This window comes from Aethina tumida, chromosome 4 (assembly GCF_024364675.1).
Source record: "Aethina tumida isolate Nest 87 chromosome 4, icAetTumi1.1, whole genome shotgun sequence".
In the NCBI taxonomy this organism is placed as follows: Eukaryota; Metazoa; Arthropoda; class Insecta; order Coleoptera; family Nitidulidae; genus Aethina; species Aethina tumida.
Window position 1 is genome coordinate 4,946,953 of NC_065438.1, and position 18,529 is coordinate 4,965,481.

General features: G+C 25.4%; 1 protein-coding gene across 1 annotated transcript; it reads left to right on the forward strand.

Moving 5' to 3' along the window:
* Positions 1-7,777: 7,777 nt before the first annotated feature.
* Positions 7,778-8,491, forward strand: LOC109603087 (leucine-rich repeat-containing protein 59-like). Its single transcript, XM_020019544.2, has one exon. It carries the CDS (start codon positions 7,778-7,780, stop codon positions 8,489-8,491), a length of 714 nt encoding a protein of 237 aa, XP_019875103.1.
* The last annotated feature ends 10,038 nt before the right edge of the window (positions 8,492-18,529 follow it).

The window sequence follows — 18,529 nt, forward strand, 5'->3', positions numbered from 1 at the left end:
TTTTAAATGAATTGTCTAGTCGAAAAATGTGAAGATTTTTGTAAATATGTATATTGTGTATCTGTAGATATTTATTTGTTGATTATGTTATTAAAAATTGTGCAATATTATTGTTTTATCAAGTTAAATAAAAATTATAATTCAAAATTTTTGTTATGTTTTTAATTATTTATATTTTCAGTGTTAAAAACTTTATACAAATAAGTTAGATTTACGAGAAAATATTTATAATGTATATTTAGAATTATAATTTACCACATTTTACAAAATATTTATATTTTAAAATGAAAAATATTTAAGAATTAGTTTCAAATAATATTTAATACATATGCTTATTAAAATTATTAATTATTAATTACATTTTACCTAATTTGATATTAAAATTCAAATTCAATCAGACAAATATAAATTATAAAACAAATTAATTTATATAAAGAAAATTTTTTAAATTATTTTATAAAATTTAAATTTTAGTAATAAATAATAAATAAATAGAAGAGAATATTTTAATTATTTGATAGATATTTAAAAAATTATTATCATTAATAACTATTTTATTCACTTTCAAGTTATTAATAAAAAATAATCATTAAATAAAACAAAACATTTTGTTTGATTGATTTAAATATAAAAATTATTAAAATTATTAATTAATAAGCTCTATTTTACACATTTATTTTTAAAAATGTTACATATGTAATTATAAATAAATAAAATTCAATAAATAGAAGAATAGAATATTTCTATATTTAATTGATACAAATTTTACTTTTTACTTTTACTCACTATTTATTTATAAAAATTTAAATTATTTAAAAATAAATTATTAATAAAAAAATGTTTATTAAAAAAAATATATACTGTCTGATTTAAACACAAAAAATTATTAAAATTATTAATTATTAACTACTTTACTTACTATTTATTTTTAAAAATTTAAATTATTTGAAAAAAATTATTAATTATATTATATATTGTCTGATTTAAATAGAAAAAATTACTAAAATTATTAGTTACTAAGCTCTATTTTATACAATATTTATTTTTAAAAATTTTAAATATTTGATAATGAATAAAAAATAAATAAGAAGAGGATATTTTATCTTATTAACACAAATTTTAAACATTAATAAAATTGTTAATTATTAATAATTATTTTGTTTCCTATTTACTTTTAAAAATTTAAAAATAAGTTATTAATAAAAATTTGAAAATAATTTATTAAAAAATATATTTTTTAATTAAAAGAAAATATGTTATGTCTGATTAAACATAAAAAATGATTAAAATTATTAATTACTAAACTCTATTTTACAAAATATTTATTTTTAAAAATTTTAAATTTGTTACTGAATTAAAAATAAATCAAATTATATAAATAGAAGAGAATATTTTTTGTTTAATTGATATAAATTTTAAAAATTAAAAAAATTATTAATTAATAACAATTTTAGTCCCTATTTACTTTTAAAAATTTAAATTATTTGAAATTAACTTGTTAATAAAAAATATTATTTATTTTTAAAAGGGTTGAATATTTGATAATGAATTAAAAATAAATAATATTCAATAAATAGAAGAGAATATTTTATGTTTCTCATACAAATTTTAAAAATTAATAAAATTAATAATTATAACGAATTTATTTACTTTTAAAAATTAAATTATTTAAAAATAAGTTATTAATTAAAATATTTTATGTCTGATTGATTTTAACAAAAAAATTATTATTATTAAATTATTAATTATTAATTAATATTTTACTTACTACTTACTTTTAAAAATTTTAGCTATAAATAAAAATATTGACCAAAAGGAAGAAAATATTTTATGCCTAATTGATGTAAACTAAAATGTTATTAAAATTATGAATTACTAAGCTCAGTTTAACACAATATTTATTTTTTAAAATTTTAAATATTTAATAATCGCTTGTAAGTAGGTAATATTAAATGAATAAAAGAGAATATTTTATGTTTGATTGATACAAAAAATTATTAATTATTACCACTTTACTCACTACTACTTTTAAAAATTAAAAATATTTAAAAATTATTAATAAACAATAATCAATAAATAAAGAAAATATTTTATGTCTGATTGATTAAATATAAAACTAGCTCAGTTTTAGACATTATTTTAAAAATATTAAATATTTAATAATAAACTATAAATAAATAATATTCAATAAATAGAAAAAAATATTTTATATTTAATTAATTTAATTAAACATATATAAAAATTAAAATTTTATTATTCAAATTTTATTTTTAAAAATTTTAAATATTTATTATAAGTCACTTAAGGATAATAAATAAGAAAATATGATTGATTGATTTACACATTAAAAATTATTAATTATCGATTTAAATGTTGGTAGACAGTTAATGCCCAACATTCCCATGAAATCCATTTAAAAAACTTGTCAGCCGCAACGTCACGCCGATCACCAACGCATATGCCCTGTTGTTTTCTTGTTTTTGCACGCCGGAACACGTTCCCATGTCAACCGGTCCCCGCGACTTCCCCAAACATCTATATTTGGCCCGGCATTCCCCGGGACTCCCATGTAATCTCGTTTCACGGTACATTCGAACGGACCGCTCTTACAAGGCGAGACGAATCGATTCCCATTGGATGGCTGATAACGTTGAATGGCTTACGTATTGGTCACGCAGCGGCACGTGACTGCGTTATTTGTTCGACGTTACTTGTTAGCGGATCGTTCATAGCTCATTGCTCTTTAATGGTACACAACAGATTTCTGCAAATTAGTTTATAGAGACGTTAAGATTTGGACGTCGTGCGACTGATATAAATTTGATTAACGATGCCGTGACCGTAAAGTGTCGCTTTCTGTATGTTAGATTTAGTGGGATAATGTGGTTAAGTCTGAAGAGGTCCGGTTACGATGATAAATCTACAATTACGTCTGTTACGATTAGAAACATGTCGTTTACCAATTGAGAAACGGTTGACGTTGAAGAGAATTTTTTAAAAATTTAAATTGTTGTTTAAGTTTTAAATAAGTTAGGTTAGATTAGGTTTTTAGGTTATTTAATAATAAACTATAAATAAATAAAATTCAATAAACAGAAGAGAATATTTTGTGTTTGATTGATGTAAATTTTAAAAATCCATAAAATTAATAATTGTTATTAACTATTTTACTCACTATTTACTTTTAAAAATTTAGTTATTTAAAAATAAGTTATTAAAAAAATATTTATTAAATAGAAGAATATATTTTATGTCTGATTTAAACATTAAAAAATTGTTAAAATTATTAGTTACTAATTTTAAATATTTAATAATAAATTATAAATATATAATATTCAATAAGAGAGATTCAAATTTTAAAAATTAATAAAATTATTAATTATTAATAACTATTTTACTCACTACTTGCTTTTAAAAATTTAAATAAAATAAAAATAGATTATTAATAAAATATTTATTAAATAGAAGCAAATATTTTAAGTTTGAAAAAAACAGAAAAAATTATAAAAATTATTAATTATCAAGCTCTATTTTACACAATATTTATTTTTAAAAATTTTAAATATTAGATAATGAATTAAAAATAACTAATATTCAATAAACGGAAAAGAATTTGGTTGATACAAATTTTAAAAATTAATAAAATTATTAAAAAATAAAATATTTTATGATAAAAATTAAAGAAATTATTAATTATTAATTACAATTTTACTTACTATTTACTTCTAAAAATTAAAAAAAATTAAAAATATTATAAATAAAAATATTCATTAAAAAAAGAAAATATTTTATGTCTAATTGATGTATACAAAAAAAGTTTTAAAATTATTAATTACTAAGCTCTGTTTTACACAATATTTATTTTTAAAAATTTTAAATATTTAATAATAATTTGTAAATAAATAATATTAAATAAATAGATGAGAATATTTTATGTTGGATTGATACAAATTAAAAATTTATTAAAATTATTAATTATTAATTACTACTTTACTCACTATTACTTTTAAAAATTTCAAATATTTAAAAATAAGTTATTAATAAAAAATATTTATTAAATAGAGAAAAATATTTTATGTCTGATTGATTTAAACACAAAAAAATATTAAAATTATTAATCACTAACGTCTATTTTACCAAATACTTATTTTTAAAAATTTTAAATATGAATTAAAATAAATAATATGAAATATGAATTAAAATAAATAATATTCAATAAATAGAAGAGAATATTTTTTGTTTGATTGACATAAATTTTAAATTATTAAAAAATAAGTTATTAAAAAAAATATTTATTAAACAGTAGAAAATATTTTGTCAGATTGAATTAAACAGAAAAAATTATTAAAATTATTAATTAATGAACACAATTTTACCATATGTATATATATATATATATATATATATATATATATGTATATATATATATATATATATATATATATATATATATATATATATATATATATATATATATATATATATTTAATTTCGAAAATTTTAAATATTTAATAATAAATTATAAATAAATAATATTCAATAAATAGAAGAGAATATTGTATGTTTGATATAAATTTTAAAAATTAATAAAATTATTAATTATTAATTATTAATAACTATTTTAGTCACTATTTGCATTTAAAAAATTAAATTATTTAAAAATAAGTTATTATTAAAAATATTTATTAAATAGAAGAAAATATTTTATGTCTGATTGATTTAAACAGAAAAAATTATTAAAATTATTAATTACTAAACTCTATTTTATACAATATTTAATTTTGAAAATTTTAATTATTTAATAATAAATTATAAATTAATAATATTCAATAAGTAGAAGAGAATATTTTATGTTTGAATGATATAAATTTTAAAAAATTAATAAAATTATTAATAACTATTTCCAAATGTACAGGAATTAAGATGTATTATTTTATAAATATTGAAGAATAATGAAATATATTTTTTAAACCCACTAAACAAAATTTGAATTAAATCCTTTTATAAAAAATCTTTTACAAAATGATTTTAAATTTTTGTGCTATTTTTGTGGCACCACACCGCACATTTTGATTTTTTTTAATCTAGTTATAGCGGATACGTTTGTACGTATAATTCCGGAATATATTTTTATAAAAACACCATAAAAAATACATTTTTAATTGAATTTTTTATCGGGAAGATTTATGACGTATTCATACAAAAAAAAGGCCAGAGAAAAATAATAATAAAACCCCGTTCTGCTCAAAAACCTATAAAAATCCAGCAGTAAAAACAAATACGATCCCATTATCAGTTAGTTTATAACATTGCAGAACTGTCCGTTCTGGTTGTTTTTTTTTTTTAAATTCCACCAATAAAGACTATTATCGTCCGCCGCCGCACATTTAATCTTCCAATCGAATTGATGATTGTTTTAATAGGTATCATCGGCGGTTTTAGTATTTGTGCCAAATATGAATATAATATAGATTTTAAAACGAGATTAAATCCGTAAATTGAATCCGAATGAAAATCCGGAATGAACGCATTGGAACAAGAAGATTAGATAAGTGTAATTACTGATTTATTAGCGCGAACAGGCGGCCGGAAAAGGGTGTGACGTGGCGACAAAGCTTGGCCCAGCTTCACCCGCAACAACTTCCCACCTCGCACTTGAAAAAAACCATTAAAATCACTGTTTTCTTCGGTCAATAATTAAGTAACAGTGCGTGAATTGTAACACAAACAAACAAACAAACGGAGGTTAAAAAAAATGTTTGGCGATTAGTGAAATAAATTGGTATTAGCCGTTATCGGTTTTCTTTTGGGTTTCGGTTTGAGATAATCTGCTAATCACCCCCACACCAATGTCCCCCCTTAAACGTCGGTTTATGCGCCATATAAAACACCGAAGTCAGATACCGATGATAAGCCTTTGTTTCATTAAATCCTAAATCGGATTTTTAAGGTTATTATTCGGGGGCTAATAAATTTTAATGTTCACCGTAAATTGTTCCCCTTAAATTTGAATTAGTTGAATTTATATTTGTAATATTAATATCAAAATAATAGAAAATCATTCATTAAGAAAATATAAAAATAATCATCGAAATATTTAAGTAGAATTATGAAAACAAAATTTATTTTAATTTAGTAAATTTTAGAAAAAAATTAAGAAAAATTAAAGTAAGTTTTTAAATATATTTTCATTTATATTAAAAAATTCAAAATATTTAATAACAGTTATAAATAAATATAATTAATATTCAATAAATAAAATTATTAATTATTAATAACAAAATTATATTTAACATAATATTTATGTGTGAAAATTGATTTTTTAAATAATAAATTATAAAAAAATTGAAATTTACTTTAATTTATTAAATATTAGAAATTATTTACTTTTTATTTTGCCAAAAATTATGTAAAAGTTCCATATTTATTGTTTATTTATTTATTTTAAAAATAATTTATCTAACATTTATAAATTTATATTAAAAAAACTAATTATTTAAGTCAAAACTAAAATTTGAAGTATTATGAACTTTTGAATAAAAAAGTAGAAATATAAAATTTATTTTAATTTAGTAAAAATTAAAAAAAAAAAAATAGTTAAAAATTAAGAAAAAAGTAAAGTAAGTTTTTAAACATTTTTAAATTTATATTAAAAAAATCCTAAAAATATTTTTTCAGGGAAATTTTTGAATTATAAAAAAATTAAAATTAACTTCAATTTATTAAATATTAGAAATAATTTATTTTTTATATTGCCAAAAATTATGAAAAAGTACAATATATATTATTTAATTTTAAACATTAAAAATAATTTATATAAGTTTTTAAACACATTTAAATTTACATTAAAAATATTTAATATAAAATATTAAATATTAAAAATATTCATTTTTATAATTTAAAAATTTTTTAAATATTTTTGTTTAAAATAAATATAAAAAACTTAAAATTAAAATATTTAATAATCAGTTATAAATGTATAAAATTAATATTAAATAAATAAAATTATTTATTACACAAAATTCATTAAATTTTACACAATATTTATATATGAATATTCAATTTTTGAATAATAAATTAAAAGAAAACTTAAAATTTATTTTAATTTATTAAATACTAAAAATAATTTAAGTTTTATTTTGCTAAAAATTAAAAAAAATGCAACATTTATTTATTAGTTATTTTAAATATTAAAAATAATTTATATAGTTTAACATATATAAATTCATATTAAAAAATATTTTCTTTTATAATAATAATTAATTAATACTTATAATAAAGTTTTTAAACATATTTAAATATTTATTTAAAAGATTTATTATAAAATATTTAATATTGAAAATACTTTCTTTTATAATATAAAAATATTTTAAATAATTTAAAATTAAGAAAATATTTATTTATCATTTATTTTAAAAATTAAAAATATATATTACCCTATATTAAGTTCAAATTTTTGTTAATTTTTAATTTTTTTAGAAAAAGATTTTTTGTAACAATTGTAAATAAAAACCTATTTTTAAATAAATATACAAAGAGTGTGGACATTTTCACAAAATATTAATAATAATAATGAATTATTATTGATTTTTTGGAAGAGTGTATATTTTGGAGACTAAAAAACCATCAGGAAAGTTTGGAATACAAAAAATTAATAGAAAAATAAAAATTGTTGGTTACTAGTAGAGACATCTGACTTACTACAAACAGTAATGCCATTTCGAAGTGACATTTCTCAGTACCCATCTCATTTAAAAATCAAAATTAATTTCGTAACATGGCCGCGAAGCATCTGATTATCAAGAAAATGATCACCAACGGCAAAAAGGATTTGCGTGTGTCGGGTTTGAGCGAGGTGCGCGACGAACACATCGAAATCTTACGAAAATCCTACGTTCTGGACCTGTCGAGCAACGGCATATCCCATTTGCCGCCGTCGTTCTCCACACTGATCACCATCAGGGCGATGGACCTGGGCCAGAACAAGCTGACCGAATTGCCCGACAACTTTGGCGATCTGGTCAAGCTCAAGTATTTAAATTTGCGCCAGAACAAACTGGAACATCTGCCTCAGAGCTTTCGCAACTTGAAACAACTTATATGGCTGAACTTACGAGATAATCCACTGTTACCGACTGTCGCGTTGATCGCCGGACCTTGTCTGGATCTCAGACAGTGTCTGAGGTGTGCCGAAAATGTTGTCAATCTAATCGCAAAATTCCAGTGGAAAATTAAGTTGGAACTGGCCCAAAGGCACAGGCATAAATTGAAACAATTGGAAATGATAATACGGGAGAAACAACATGACGAAGAGAAGGCAAAGATAGGCAATCAAGTTGCAGTTCCTCAGGAAACGAGGAGTTTTATTTGGATATTTCTAAATTACATTAATAGCATTGCTATTGTAGCCAGTGTTTTACTGAGCAAGATACGGGGGATATATTATTCTATGGTAACGAAATTATGTAATTCAATAATATGGCACTATTAATTATAAAGAGTAAAATACTATGGTATTTGGTCATTTGAAGCGAAATTAATTTATATTATTAGAGTTTTTTAAAAATTACTTGTACGCTATACATTACATTAATATACATATTAAACCAAATTGTTTTTATTTGATTTTATTAAAAATTAAAAATGCCTCCCCACCCCATAATTGTGCCACCAACAAATAAGGTGGTCTTCGGACAAAATCTAGATTCATCTATAGAGAATGTAACTTCTTGTAGTATATAACATGATGGAGGACTTTTCTTTTCCTTCGACTTAAGATTCTCTTTGGCCTTCCATAGTTTGTTTTGATGGTTAATTTTTTGTGAGTTTGACTTTCCTCTTCTTTATTTTTAATCCTTTATTCTTTCTTCATCTTAGGTTTTTACCCTTATTTACATATCTTTTTTACATCTTTTACTTTTGATGCATTATTTTCAATCAATTTCCTTTACGGTCTTCCATCTACTGTTTTCCTTTTTCTCTTCATTTTTTTCTTTATAATGAAAAACGAAGAGCTATGTTTTTTCTTAGTTAATAAATTTATGTAATTCATTAATCATTTTATACTCCTACGTACGATTAAAGTTTGTCATGATACAATATGAGATTGGTGATGAAATTATAACCAACAATCCTTGTTAGTTGTAACTTCTTAGACTTCTAAAGATACTTCTAAAGAAATTGTCTTTTTCTTCTGTTTTTAAAGTCTTTTGCCCCTTTGCTATTGTATTTATCTGTTCAGTTCATTCTACCTTTGTCTTCTTTTCTTTTTCTTCGAGTTAAGGTTCTCTTTGATCTTCCATAGAGTTTGACTTTTCTCTTCTTTATGTTTAATCCTTTATTCTTTCTTCATCTTAGGTTTTTACCCTTATTTACATATCTTTTTTACATCTTTTACTTTTGATGCATTATTTTCAATCAATTTCCTCTACGGTCTTCCATCTACTGTTTTCCCTTTTGTCTTCATTTTCTCTTTATAATGAAAAACAAAGAGCTATGTTTTTTCTTAGTTAATAAATTTATGTAATTCATTAATCATTTTATACTCCTGCGTACGATTAAAGTTTGTCATGATACAATATGAGATTGGTGAAGAAATTATAACCAACAATCCCTGTTAGTTGTAACTTCTTAAACTTCTAAAGATACTTCTAAAGAAATTATCTTTTTTTTCTGTTTTTAAAGTCTTCTGCCCCTTTGCTATTGTATTTATCTGTTCAGTTCATTCTACCTTTGTCTTCTTTTCTTTTTCTTCGAGTTAAGGTTGTCTTTGATCTTCCATAGTTTGTTTTGATGGTTATTTTTTTGTGAGTTTGACTTTTCTCATCTTTATTTTTAATCCTTTATTCTTTCTTCATCTTAGGTTTTTACCCTTATTCACATATCTTTTTTACTTCTACTTTTGATGCATTATTTTCAATCAATTTCCTCTATAGTCTTCCATCTACTGTTTTCCCTTTTTTCTTCATTTTCTCTTTATAATGAAAAACAAAGACCTATGTTTTTTCTTAGTTAATAAATTTATGTAATTCATTAATCATTTTATACTCCTACGTACGATTAAAGTTTTTCATGATACAATATGAGATTGGGGAAGAAATTATAACCAACAATCCTTAGTAGTTGTAACTTCTTAAACTCCTAAAGATACTTCTAAAGAAATTGTCTTTTTCTTCTGTTTTTAAAATCTTCTGCCCCTTTGATATTGTATTTATCTGTTCAGTTCATTCTACTTCTTTTTTCTTTTCTTTTTCTTCGGGTTAAGATTCTCTTTGACCTTCCATAGTTTGTTTTGATGGTTATTTTTTTGTGAGTTTGACTTTTCTCATCTTTATATTTAATCCTTTATTCTTTCTTCATTTTGAGTTTTTGCCCTTATTTATATATATATTTTACGTCTTCTTTTGATGCATTATTTTTAATTAATTTTCTCTAGTGTTTCCTCTTTTCTCTTCATTGTTCTCTTTATAAAGAAAGACAAAATGGATTTGTTTTTTGTCAGTTAATACATATAAGCCACTTATTGTGGTCACAACCTTTGCCTCAGTAAAAAGTCTCAAAAAAAAAATCTTGGATAGGAGTTGTAGCCCGATTTCTACCCTGACCTGGTCTCCTTGTATGGTCACCAATCTCCACGTACCGTTGTATCATACAGGAAGTGGATAGAAATAATAGAAAAAATTATTTACAAAATCATAGGTGGTCCTTGGAACGGCGAAGTATAAAACACTATGGAGGACTTTAAACCCGTGCAGGATGTTCTGTCGACGGCGTCGGCCGAAGGGCGGGGGCGTCGGGCGGCCGGAGTTTTGGGGGGTAGGTTCGTGAACGGCTGAAACAGGACAACGAGCTGCACATTTCCGGTAACGGTTTGAGCGGAAACCCCGCCATTGTGCGCTACGTCGTAATTAACAAACTAAACTTAACATGTGCTTTCCTGTCGCCATTGTACTCTTCTAAATTAATGAGCCGGTTTCCTTTCAATACCACTCGTATATCAAGTGACCCGTGCCGCGGCCGGGCCCCGAAAATCCCGAAACGATGTCCTGCGTTGGTGTGCCGGAATGAGTTTTACCGATTATTTATTGTTGTTGGCCGGTTTGCATCAAACGTTTTTGTCCTTGCTTCCTGAAGTCACGGACTAAAACTGCAATTACGTCAACATTGTCGATTGTTTGAAGTCCAGACTTCAGGGCAGTCGCATTTATTGCAGGAATCCTCGATAATGCCGGAGGGAAAAACAAGGAGATGATCGATTGTAATGGTGGTTATTGTACGATATTTGTCACAAAGAAAACAACATATTTTTAGTTTTATTTTCAATAAGGCAATCGCAAAGAGTGACGTAAATCAAACTGATGGTCGTAGATTATATAGTTCGGTCGTCAAAAATACATAGTCTGATTGATATTTGGCAATTTCGTTTGATTGCGCCGCCACTTCATCACCGGTTCGAAAACGATCAACGGGTTATATGGCCGATCAATAACTGAACAAAGGCCATAACTATTTTACAAGTTTGTTTTCAGTTAATAAATTGATTTGATAGATAAATGATTTTATAGTCCTATTTCCGAATAAAGTTTCTTAACACCCAGGAGGAAATTGGAAAAGAAATAATAATCGATAATCACTGATAATTAAAACTTCGTAAACATTATTAAATAATATCTAAAATTGGTATTTCTTTTATTCCGAAACAAGATTATCTTTAGTCTTCCAATATTTGTTTTAATTGTACTTTTTTATCTTATCTTTCTCTTATATTTAGTTTTTGTTTTCATTTTTAATTAGTTAAAAAGTTTAAAAGAAATTGCCTTTGTTTTACTTTTATTTTTTAAACCTTTCTGTCCCAGTCCTTCATTGATGCATTTAGTTCTTCTAACATATCTTCTACTTTTCATGTATTTTGTGAATTTTCCTTATAGTCAAATCTGTCTTTGTTTGTGTCTTTATTTTTAATTAATTCATTTAATTTATTTATTTATAACTAAAAATCATTGTTTGTTTCAAATTTTTAAAGAAATTTTCTTTTTCTTTTGTTTTATGAATTATCCTGATGTATTTATTTCCCCTGTCTCTTCTACTTCTGACATCATTTTTGTTTTCCTTCAAATCAACATTCTTCTTGCTCTTCCTTTGTGTGTTTCTATAATTTTTTAATATTATAATTATTTTGTTTTTTCTCTCTTTTGTGGTCTTATCCTGTTCGTCTTTATTTAACTTTGGTTTTTACCTTTATTTCCAGTTATTAAGAAAGCTCTAAAGAAATTGTCTTTTAGGTTTGTTTTTATTTCTTAAACTCCTCAGTCCCTTTCTTCTTGTTAGTACATCTAGTGTTGCATTTAGCTTTTCTATATCTTCTATCATTCATGCCTTTTGTGTATTTTCTTTCTAATCAAATTTATTTATGGTCTTCCATTGGCTTTTCTCTTTTCTATCAATTACTCTGTTTACATTATTAAATAATATTTCAAAGGGGTTTAAAGTTCTAAAAATCTTCTCTATTTCTTATATTTTTTGAATTCTTCTGACTCTTCATTGATATAGTCTTTCCTCTATGATATTTATCTCTCTCGTCTCTTTTACTTTTGACATCATTTTTGTTTCCTTTTAAATCAAGATTCCCCTTGTTCTTCTTTTGATTGTTTAGATGTTTTTTTATATTAATATTTTTTTTCTCTCTTTTGTAGTTTTATCCCGTTTTTCCTTATTTAACTTTAGTTTTTACTTTTATTTCCAGTTACTAAAAAGGTTTTAAAAAAATTGTCTTTTAGTTTTGTTTTTATTTCTTAAAATCTTCTGTTCCTTTCTTGTTGTTAGTACTTCTAGTGTTGCATTTAACTTTTCTACATCTTCTACCATTCATGACTTTTGTGTATTTTCTTTCTAATCAAATTTATTTATGGTCTTCCATTGGCTTTTCTCTTTTCTATCAATTATACTGTTTACACTATTAAATAATGTTTCAAAGGGGCTTAAAGTTATAAAAATCTTCTCTTTTTCTGATGTTTTTTGAATTCTTCTGATTCTTCATTGATAATAGTCTTTCCTCAATGATATTTATCTCATTCGTCTCTTTTATTTTTGACACCATTATTGTTTTCTTTTAAATCAAGATTCCCCTTGTTCTTCCTTTGATTGTTACCGATGATTTTTTATATTATTATTTCTTCCTTTGTTTGTTTCGATTGTTTTTTTTTATTATAATTACTTTGTTTTTTCTCTGTTTTGTTGTTTTATCCTATTTTTCTTTATTAATTTGGTTTTTGCCTTTATTTTCAGTCATTAAAAAAGTTTCAAAGAAACTCTCTTTTAGTTTTGTTTTCATTTCTTTATTTATTTCTATTTATTTTAATAATTCTGTTTTAGTTATTAAATAATGTTTCAAAAAGGTTTAAAATTCTAAAGAAATTCTGTTTTTCTTTGTTTTCCGAATTCTTCTTTCTCTTCTTTTATTGTATTTCTCCTGTCTCTTCTACTTTTGACATCATTTTTGTGTTTCTTCAAATCAAAATTTTCTTTACACTTCAATTGTTTGTTTCATTGGTTTCTGTTTTATTTTGTCTGTATTTTTTGTTGTTTTTATTCCATTTTATTCCATTTAACTTTGATTTTGCCTTTATTTTCAGTTAGTAAGAAAATTTTAAAGAAAAATCTTTTTATTTAGTTTTTATTTCTTTACCTCTTCTGTCCTTTCTTGTTGTTAATATTTTCAGTGTTATATATATTCTTCTATATCTTCTAACTTTGTTCCAGTATGTTTTCTTTTCAATAAAATTTCTCTATGGCCTTCTATTGACTGTTTTTATCAGTATTTTTATTTTTTTCTTAATTGTTCTCTTCATTCCTTTTATCTTTCTTAATTTTTGACATTGTTTTTAGTTGATAAATTTAATTTGTTGTCTTAATTTTTGATAAAGTTTATCATGTATAATAGTCCTCTGTCTCTTTCTAGCTATTGGTCTAGTCTTTCCATCTATTTGTAGATCATATCTATCAATTCATATTAATCTAATTTGACTTTGATTTCTACGTTTTACACTTCTTTGTTAGTGTCTGAATAGGCTTTTTTGGTGTTAAGTATATGAGAAAACATAATGACCATAACTCAAATCTAGACTAATGAAAAAACCTTCCACACTTCCGCATAAATCAGACCGTGGCTCATTTAATAAAGCATATTATATTTAAATATGGCCCTCATCCCGAGTGGGGAGTTATCATCCAGACGAAAAAATCGAGTAGAAGAAAACAAAAAGGTGGCGTTGTAGCCGCGCTCTTATCTGCGCAAATAAAAATGCATTTAAATGTTTAGAGTATAGTCGCGTTTGGCGGCGGCGGCGTCCCGGGGCGTCCGGGGGTGTACGGAGACGAATATCGCCGACTGCAGCCCGCTTATCACGGCACTCTCGGACCATTAATTCCAAATCACGTTACCGGATTCAAACATTATAAAATGATCAGTTCATTTCACAGCCACCTATTGTTTAAGAGAGGGTTAAATAATTGAATCAGTCCGTTTCCGGTCTGGCTGGCTCTCAGCTCTCTCTCTCTCCGGCACTCCAGAATCGACGTACGTTCCACTCATTAGCGACGGCACATTAACTTGGGAACAGTATGGCCTATACGACCGTCCAATATGCTTGGGCTCGCCGCCTTTTTTAAAATTACCTTTAAAAACGGGCCAGATCAAAGAGCACTTCGTCTTATTTACGACGTTCGTAATTTTCCTTAACGGTTTTAATTTGCTTCCAGTTTTCTTTACGGTCTCCCTCCTTCGTATAGGATTTATGTGAGAATAATCCGCTAATCCCATCGGCACAAACAAACCGAATTATAATGGAGAAAGAACCGGGCCAAATGAATTTCGTTTAAATGTGTGACGTTCAAAACCAACTTCGCCACGAGTTTAACTTATCAAATAACCTCGAACACAAGCGGAGAGAGAGGAGTTTCTGAAACTCTCTTATTCCACGAGCCAGGAACTGTTATCCTGTTATCTAGTCGCAAACACCGTTAGTCTCTTGTGTGAAGCAAGTTGGAGCGTTTCGCAGATTGTTCACAGGAAAACTTGCTACTGGTTTTTGCTACGGACAAACTTTAACAATGACTCCGCTTCGGGCCACGTATGTTATCAAAACAAATTCTCGTGGTTTTAAAATTACACTCCCGAGATTATGCGGCGTTCATTTGCATAATCCCGGAGTGGAGGAGTGTGTGTTTTTGTTTACCGTGCTGCTGTGGAGCTGAAGCTGGATGTGGGAATATTGAAAGTTCCGAAGATTTGCAAAAAACGTCTTAGAATATTGAACAGTTTTTTTTATTATAAAATAGTCGTCATTTAATGCCAATAAAAATAATTTATTACAACCAAAATTTAAGAAATTTATACGTCATCAAATGTATAAGAAATGTCAAATAAATTCTTCCCGTTCATCCTCATTGAACACTTCAAAGTCTTAATTGTTTTTCTTCTATTACTGTATATTTTATTGTTTATGTTTTCAGATAATAAATTGATTTAATAGATAAATGATTTTATAATCTTATTTCCGAATAGTTTTTTAAGATGGAGGAGGAAATTGGGAATGAAAGAAACAAATAATGGAAGAAAATAATGAAGGAGATTTATTATTGTCGATTAATATTTATCTTCAGTTTTTCTCTTTATTTTTAGTTAGAATTTAATTAGTTAGAACCCTTTGTTGCCTGTTTCTTGTTTTTAGTTCTAGTTCTAGTATTATATTTGTATCTTCTAAATCTTGAATCTTTGATGCGTACTCTCTAATAAACTTTTATTAATTAGATCACTGTTACTAAAAATTTTTAAACACTGTTAAATAGAATCTAAAAATGATATAACTCCTTTGTAGCTTTCTTCTTATTATTCTTCTTTTTTTCCTTTTTTTTCCTTTTATTTTCAACTAATATAAAATTTTAAAGAAAACATCTTTACCTTTTGTGCCTTTTGTGTGTTCGCTTTGTAATAAAATTTTGTGATGGTCCCCCATTAATTGTTTTCATCAGTTTCATCACTGCCAATTAAAATATATCCAAAAATAATAAATGTTCTTTGTTCTTTCTTTTCGTATTTTCTTTATTTTTCTATGCTTTTTTTATCTCCAGTAAATACAATTTTTTAAATAAATTGTCTTCCAGTTTTATTATTATTTTTTAAACTCTTCTGCCTGTTTCTTGTTTTTAGTTCTTTTAATATTGCATTTATTTCTTCTATATCTTCTAATTTTGGTGCCTTTTCTGTGTCCTTTTTCTAATAAAATTTTGTTATGATCCCTTGATTGTTTTCATTAGTTTCATCACTGTTAATTAAAATTTCTTAATATCTAGAAATTATATAACTCGATTGATCCTTTCCTCCTTTTCTTCTTTCTTGTTCTTTGCTTTTTTCTTTTATTTTTAGTCAGAACAAAATTTTAAATAAGTTGGCTTCTTGTTTTGGTATTATTTATTAAACTCTTCTGCCTCTTTCTTTTTATTATTCTAATGTTGCATTTATCTCTTCTATATCTTCTAACTTTGATGTCTTTTTTTTGTAAAATTTTGTGATGATCTCCCATTGATTGTTTTCATCAGTTTCATCAATTCAAGTTTATTAATATCTAAAAATGATATAACTCGTTTGTTCCTTTCCACCTTTTCTTCTTTATTTTTCTTTGCATTTTCTCATTATTTTCAGTTTAAAACAAAATTTTAAACTCTTCTGTATGTTTCTTGTTGTTTGTTTTTCTAATATCACATTTACATCTTCTATATCTTTTAACTTTGATACTTCTTGTGTGTTTTCTCTTCAGTCAATTTTTTCTATGATTTTCTATTGACTGTTTCATACATTTTGACTTTCGTAATTTTTGGTTTTTGTTTTTATTTTGAGTTAATAAATTTATTCAATTCATTAATGATTTTATATCCCTATTTTAAAACAAAATTTGTCACGATACAGATGAACTTGAAAAAAACACGTTTTAAAATGATGAACAGTTTATATTATGAATAATAATAAATTATTACAACAAATTTTAAGAAATATATACATTATCAAGCTTTAAATATGTCATCAGTTTTTTATATAATAATATTATGACACATCCATACCAGAAATGTTAAAAGAACTTTTTTAAAAACTCATCTTCCTCCCGTTCACCTTCATCGTCCTCTTCATAACCCTTATTGGTTTCAGGTGTTACAACCTGAACATACTCCTTAATTTGTTCTTCTTGTATTTCTGGTTTCATCCAGCATGAATTGTAATATTCCCGAGGATCTAAACGTCTTGGAGGAACTGGAAGCGGCGGTATTTTTTTTGGTTTCTTCTCTACCACATTAATTCCGTTCCACTTTTCCTCAATTTCTATTTCCGCATTCCACATCGCCAGTTGCGTCTCCGAAAGATACCCCGACCTCAAAGCGGCTATGTCGTTTTGCGTTTGCATATACTCAGCCTTGTCCTGTTCCATCAACTTCTTCAGCTCAACTTGCCTTTGCTGCGAGAGCACTTTCACAAGTTCTTCAGCGAGGTCGGCCTCACGGCCGTGGTGGGTCCGTTTCCTTGATAGTGTTTCCAGTTCCCGGATCATGACTCGATATTGTAGCTTGCACTTTTTGTAATGGCACCAGTACGACGGACGATTTGGTTCTATAAAATTTTTCACCACCTTGCTGATCAACTTCCAGTTGTCGGTGCCGTAACGTGCTACTGCTGAAGCCAAAACCAGTTTTTCTTTGAGGCTCCAGTTTCCAATTAGACGGTTTTCATCTATTGTCGCCATCGTTTCAATTATTAATTCTAGGCAACCGACCTGCTCTCACTTCTGTTAATGTCAAATTTGACGTTTCGGTAACGTAGCAACTAATAATAATTTAATAAACAGCGGGAAATAATCGTAAATAATAAAAAGATTTAAATAAATGAAGCTACAAAAGATATTTTAAAAAAAGTATAAATCAAAAGGTTCCGGACTGAACAATCTTGAAATGAATTTTTTGTTTTATCTCTGCTTTGCATAGAGGAATTTATGCTAAAAATTTGTATATGCACGATATAAATTGTATATTTTATTTGTGACTCGACCATATTTTAATAGAAAATTGAAATCAAGAACAGAACGGAACAGAAATCATATATCAAGCACAATAAGATATATGAATGAGTGAGACACATTTTATGTAAATCAAGGAAAATCTCATACATAGAGATTGGCGCTGGTTGGAAATTAGTCCCTATGAAGAGTCTGAATAGGAGTAAACTGTAAAACGTTAGGTCACGCAGACTGCTTACAATTCGCTTTTGAGCATATATCCATATTAATGTTACCATATTTCATTATCTCATTCATATGGAAATCTCAAACAATTAGTCAAAATTCCACCGGCAACAGTGGGCCTTCTCTTATTTAGTATTTACCCGCCACAAAACAATCCGCAGCGGCGATAATTGTTTTTGGTACCGAATGCAAATATCAATCTCATACATAAATTAAATCTGCACAAAACAGGGACCCCATATCGG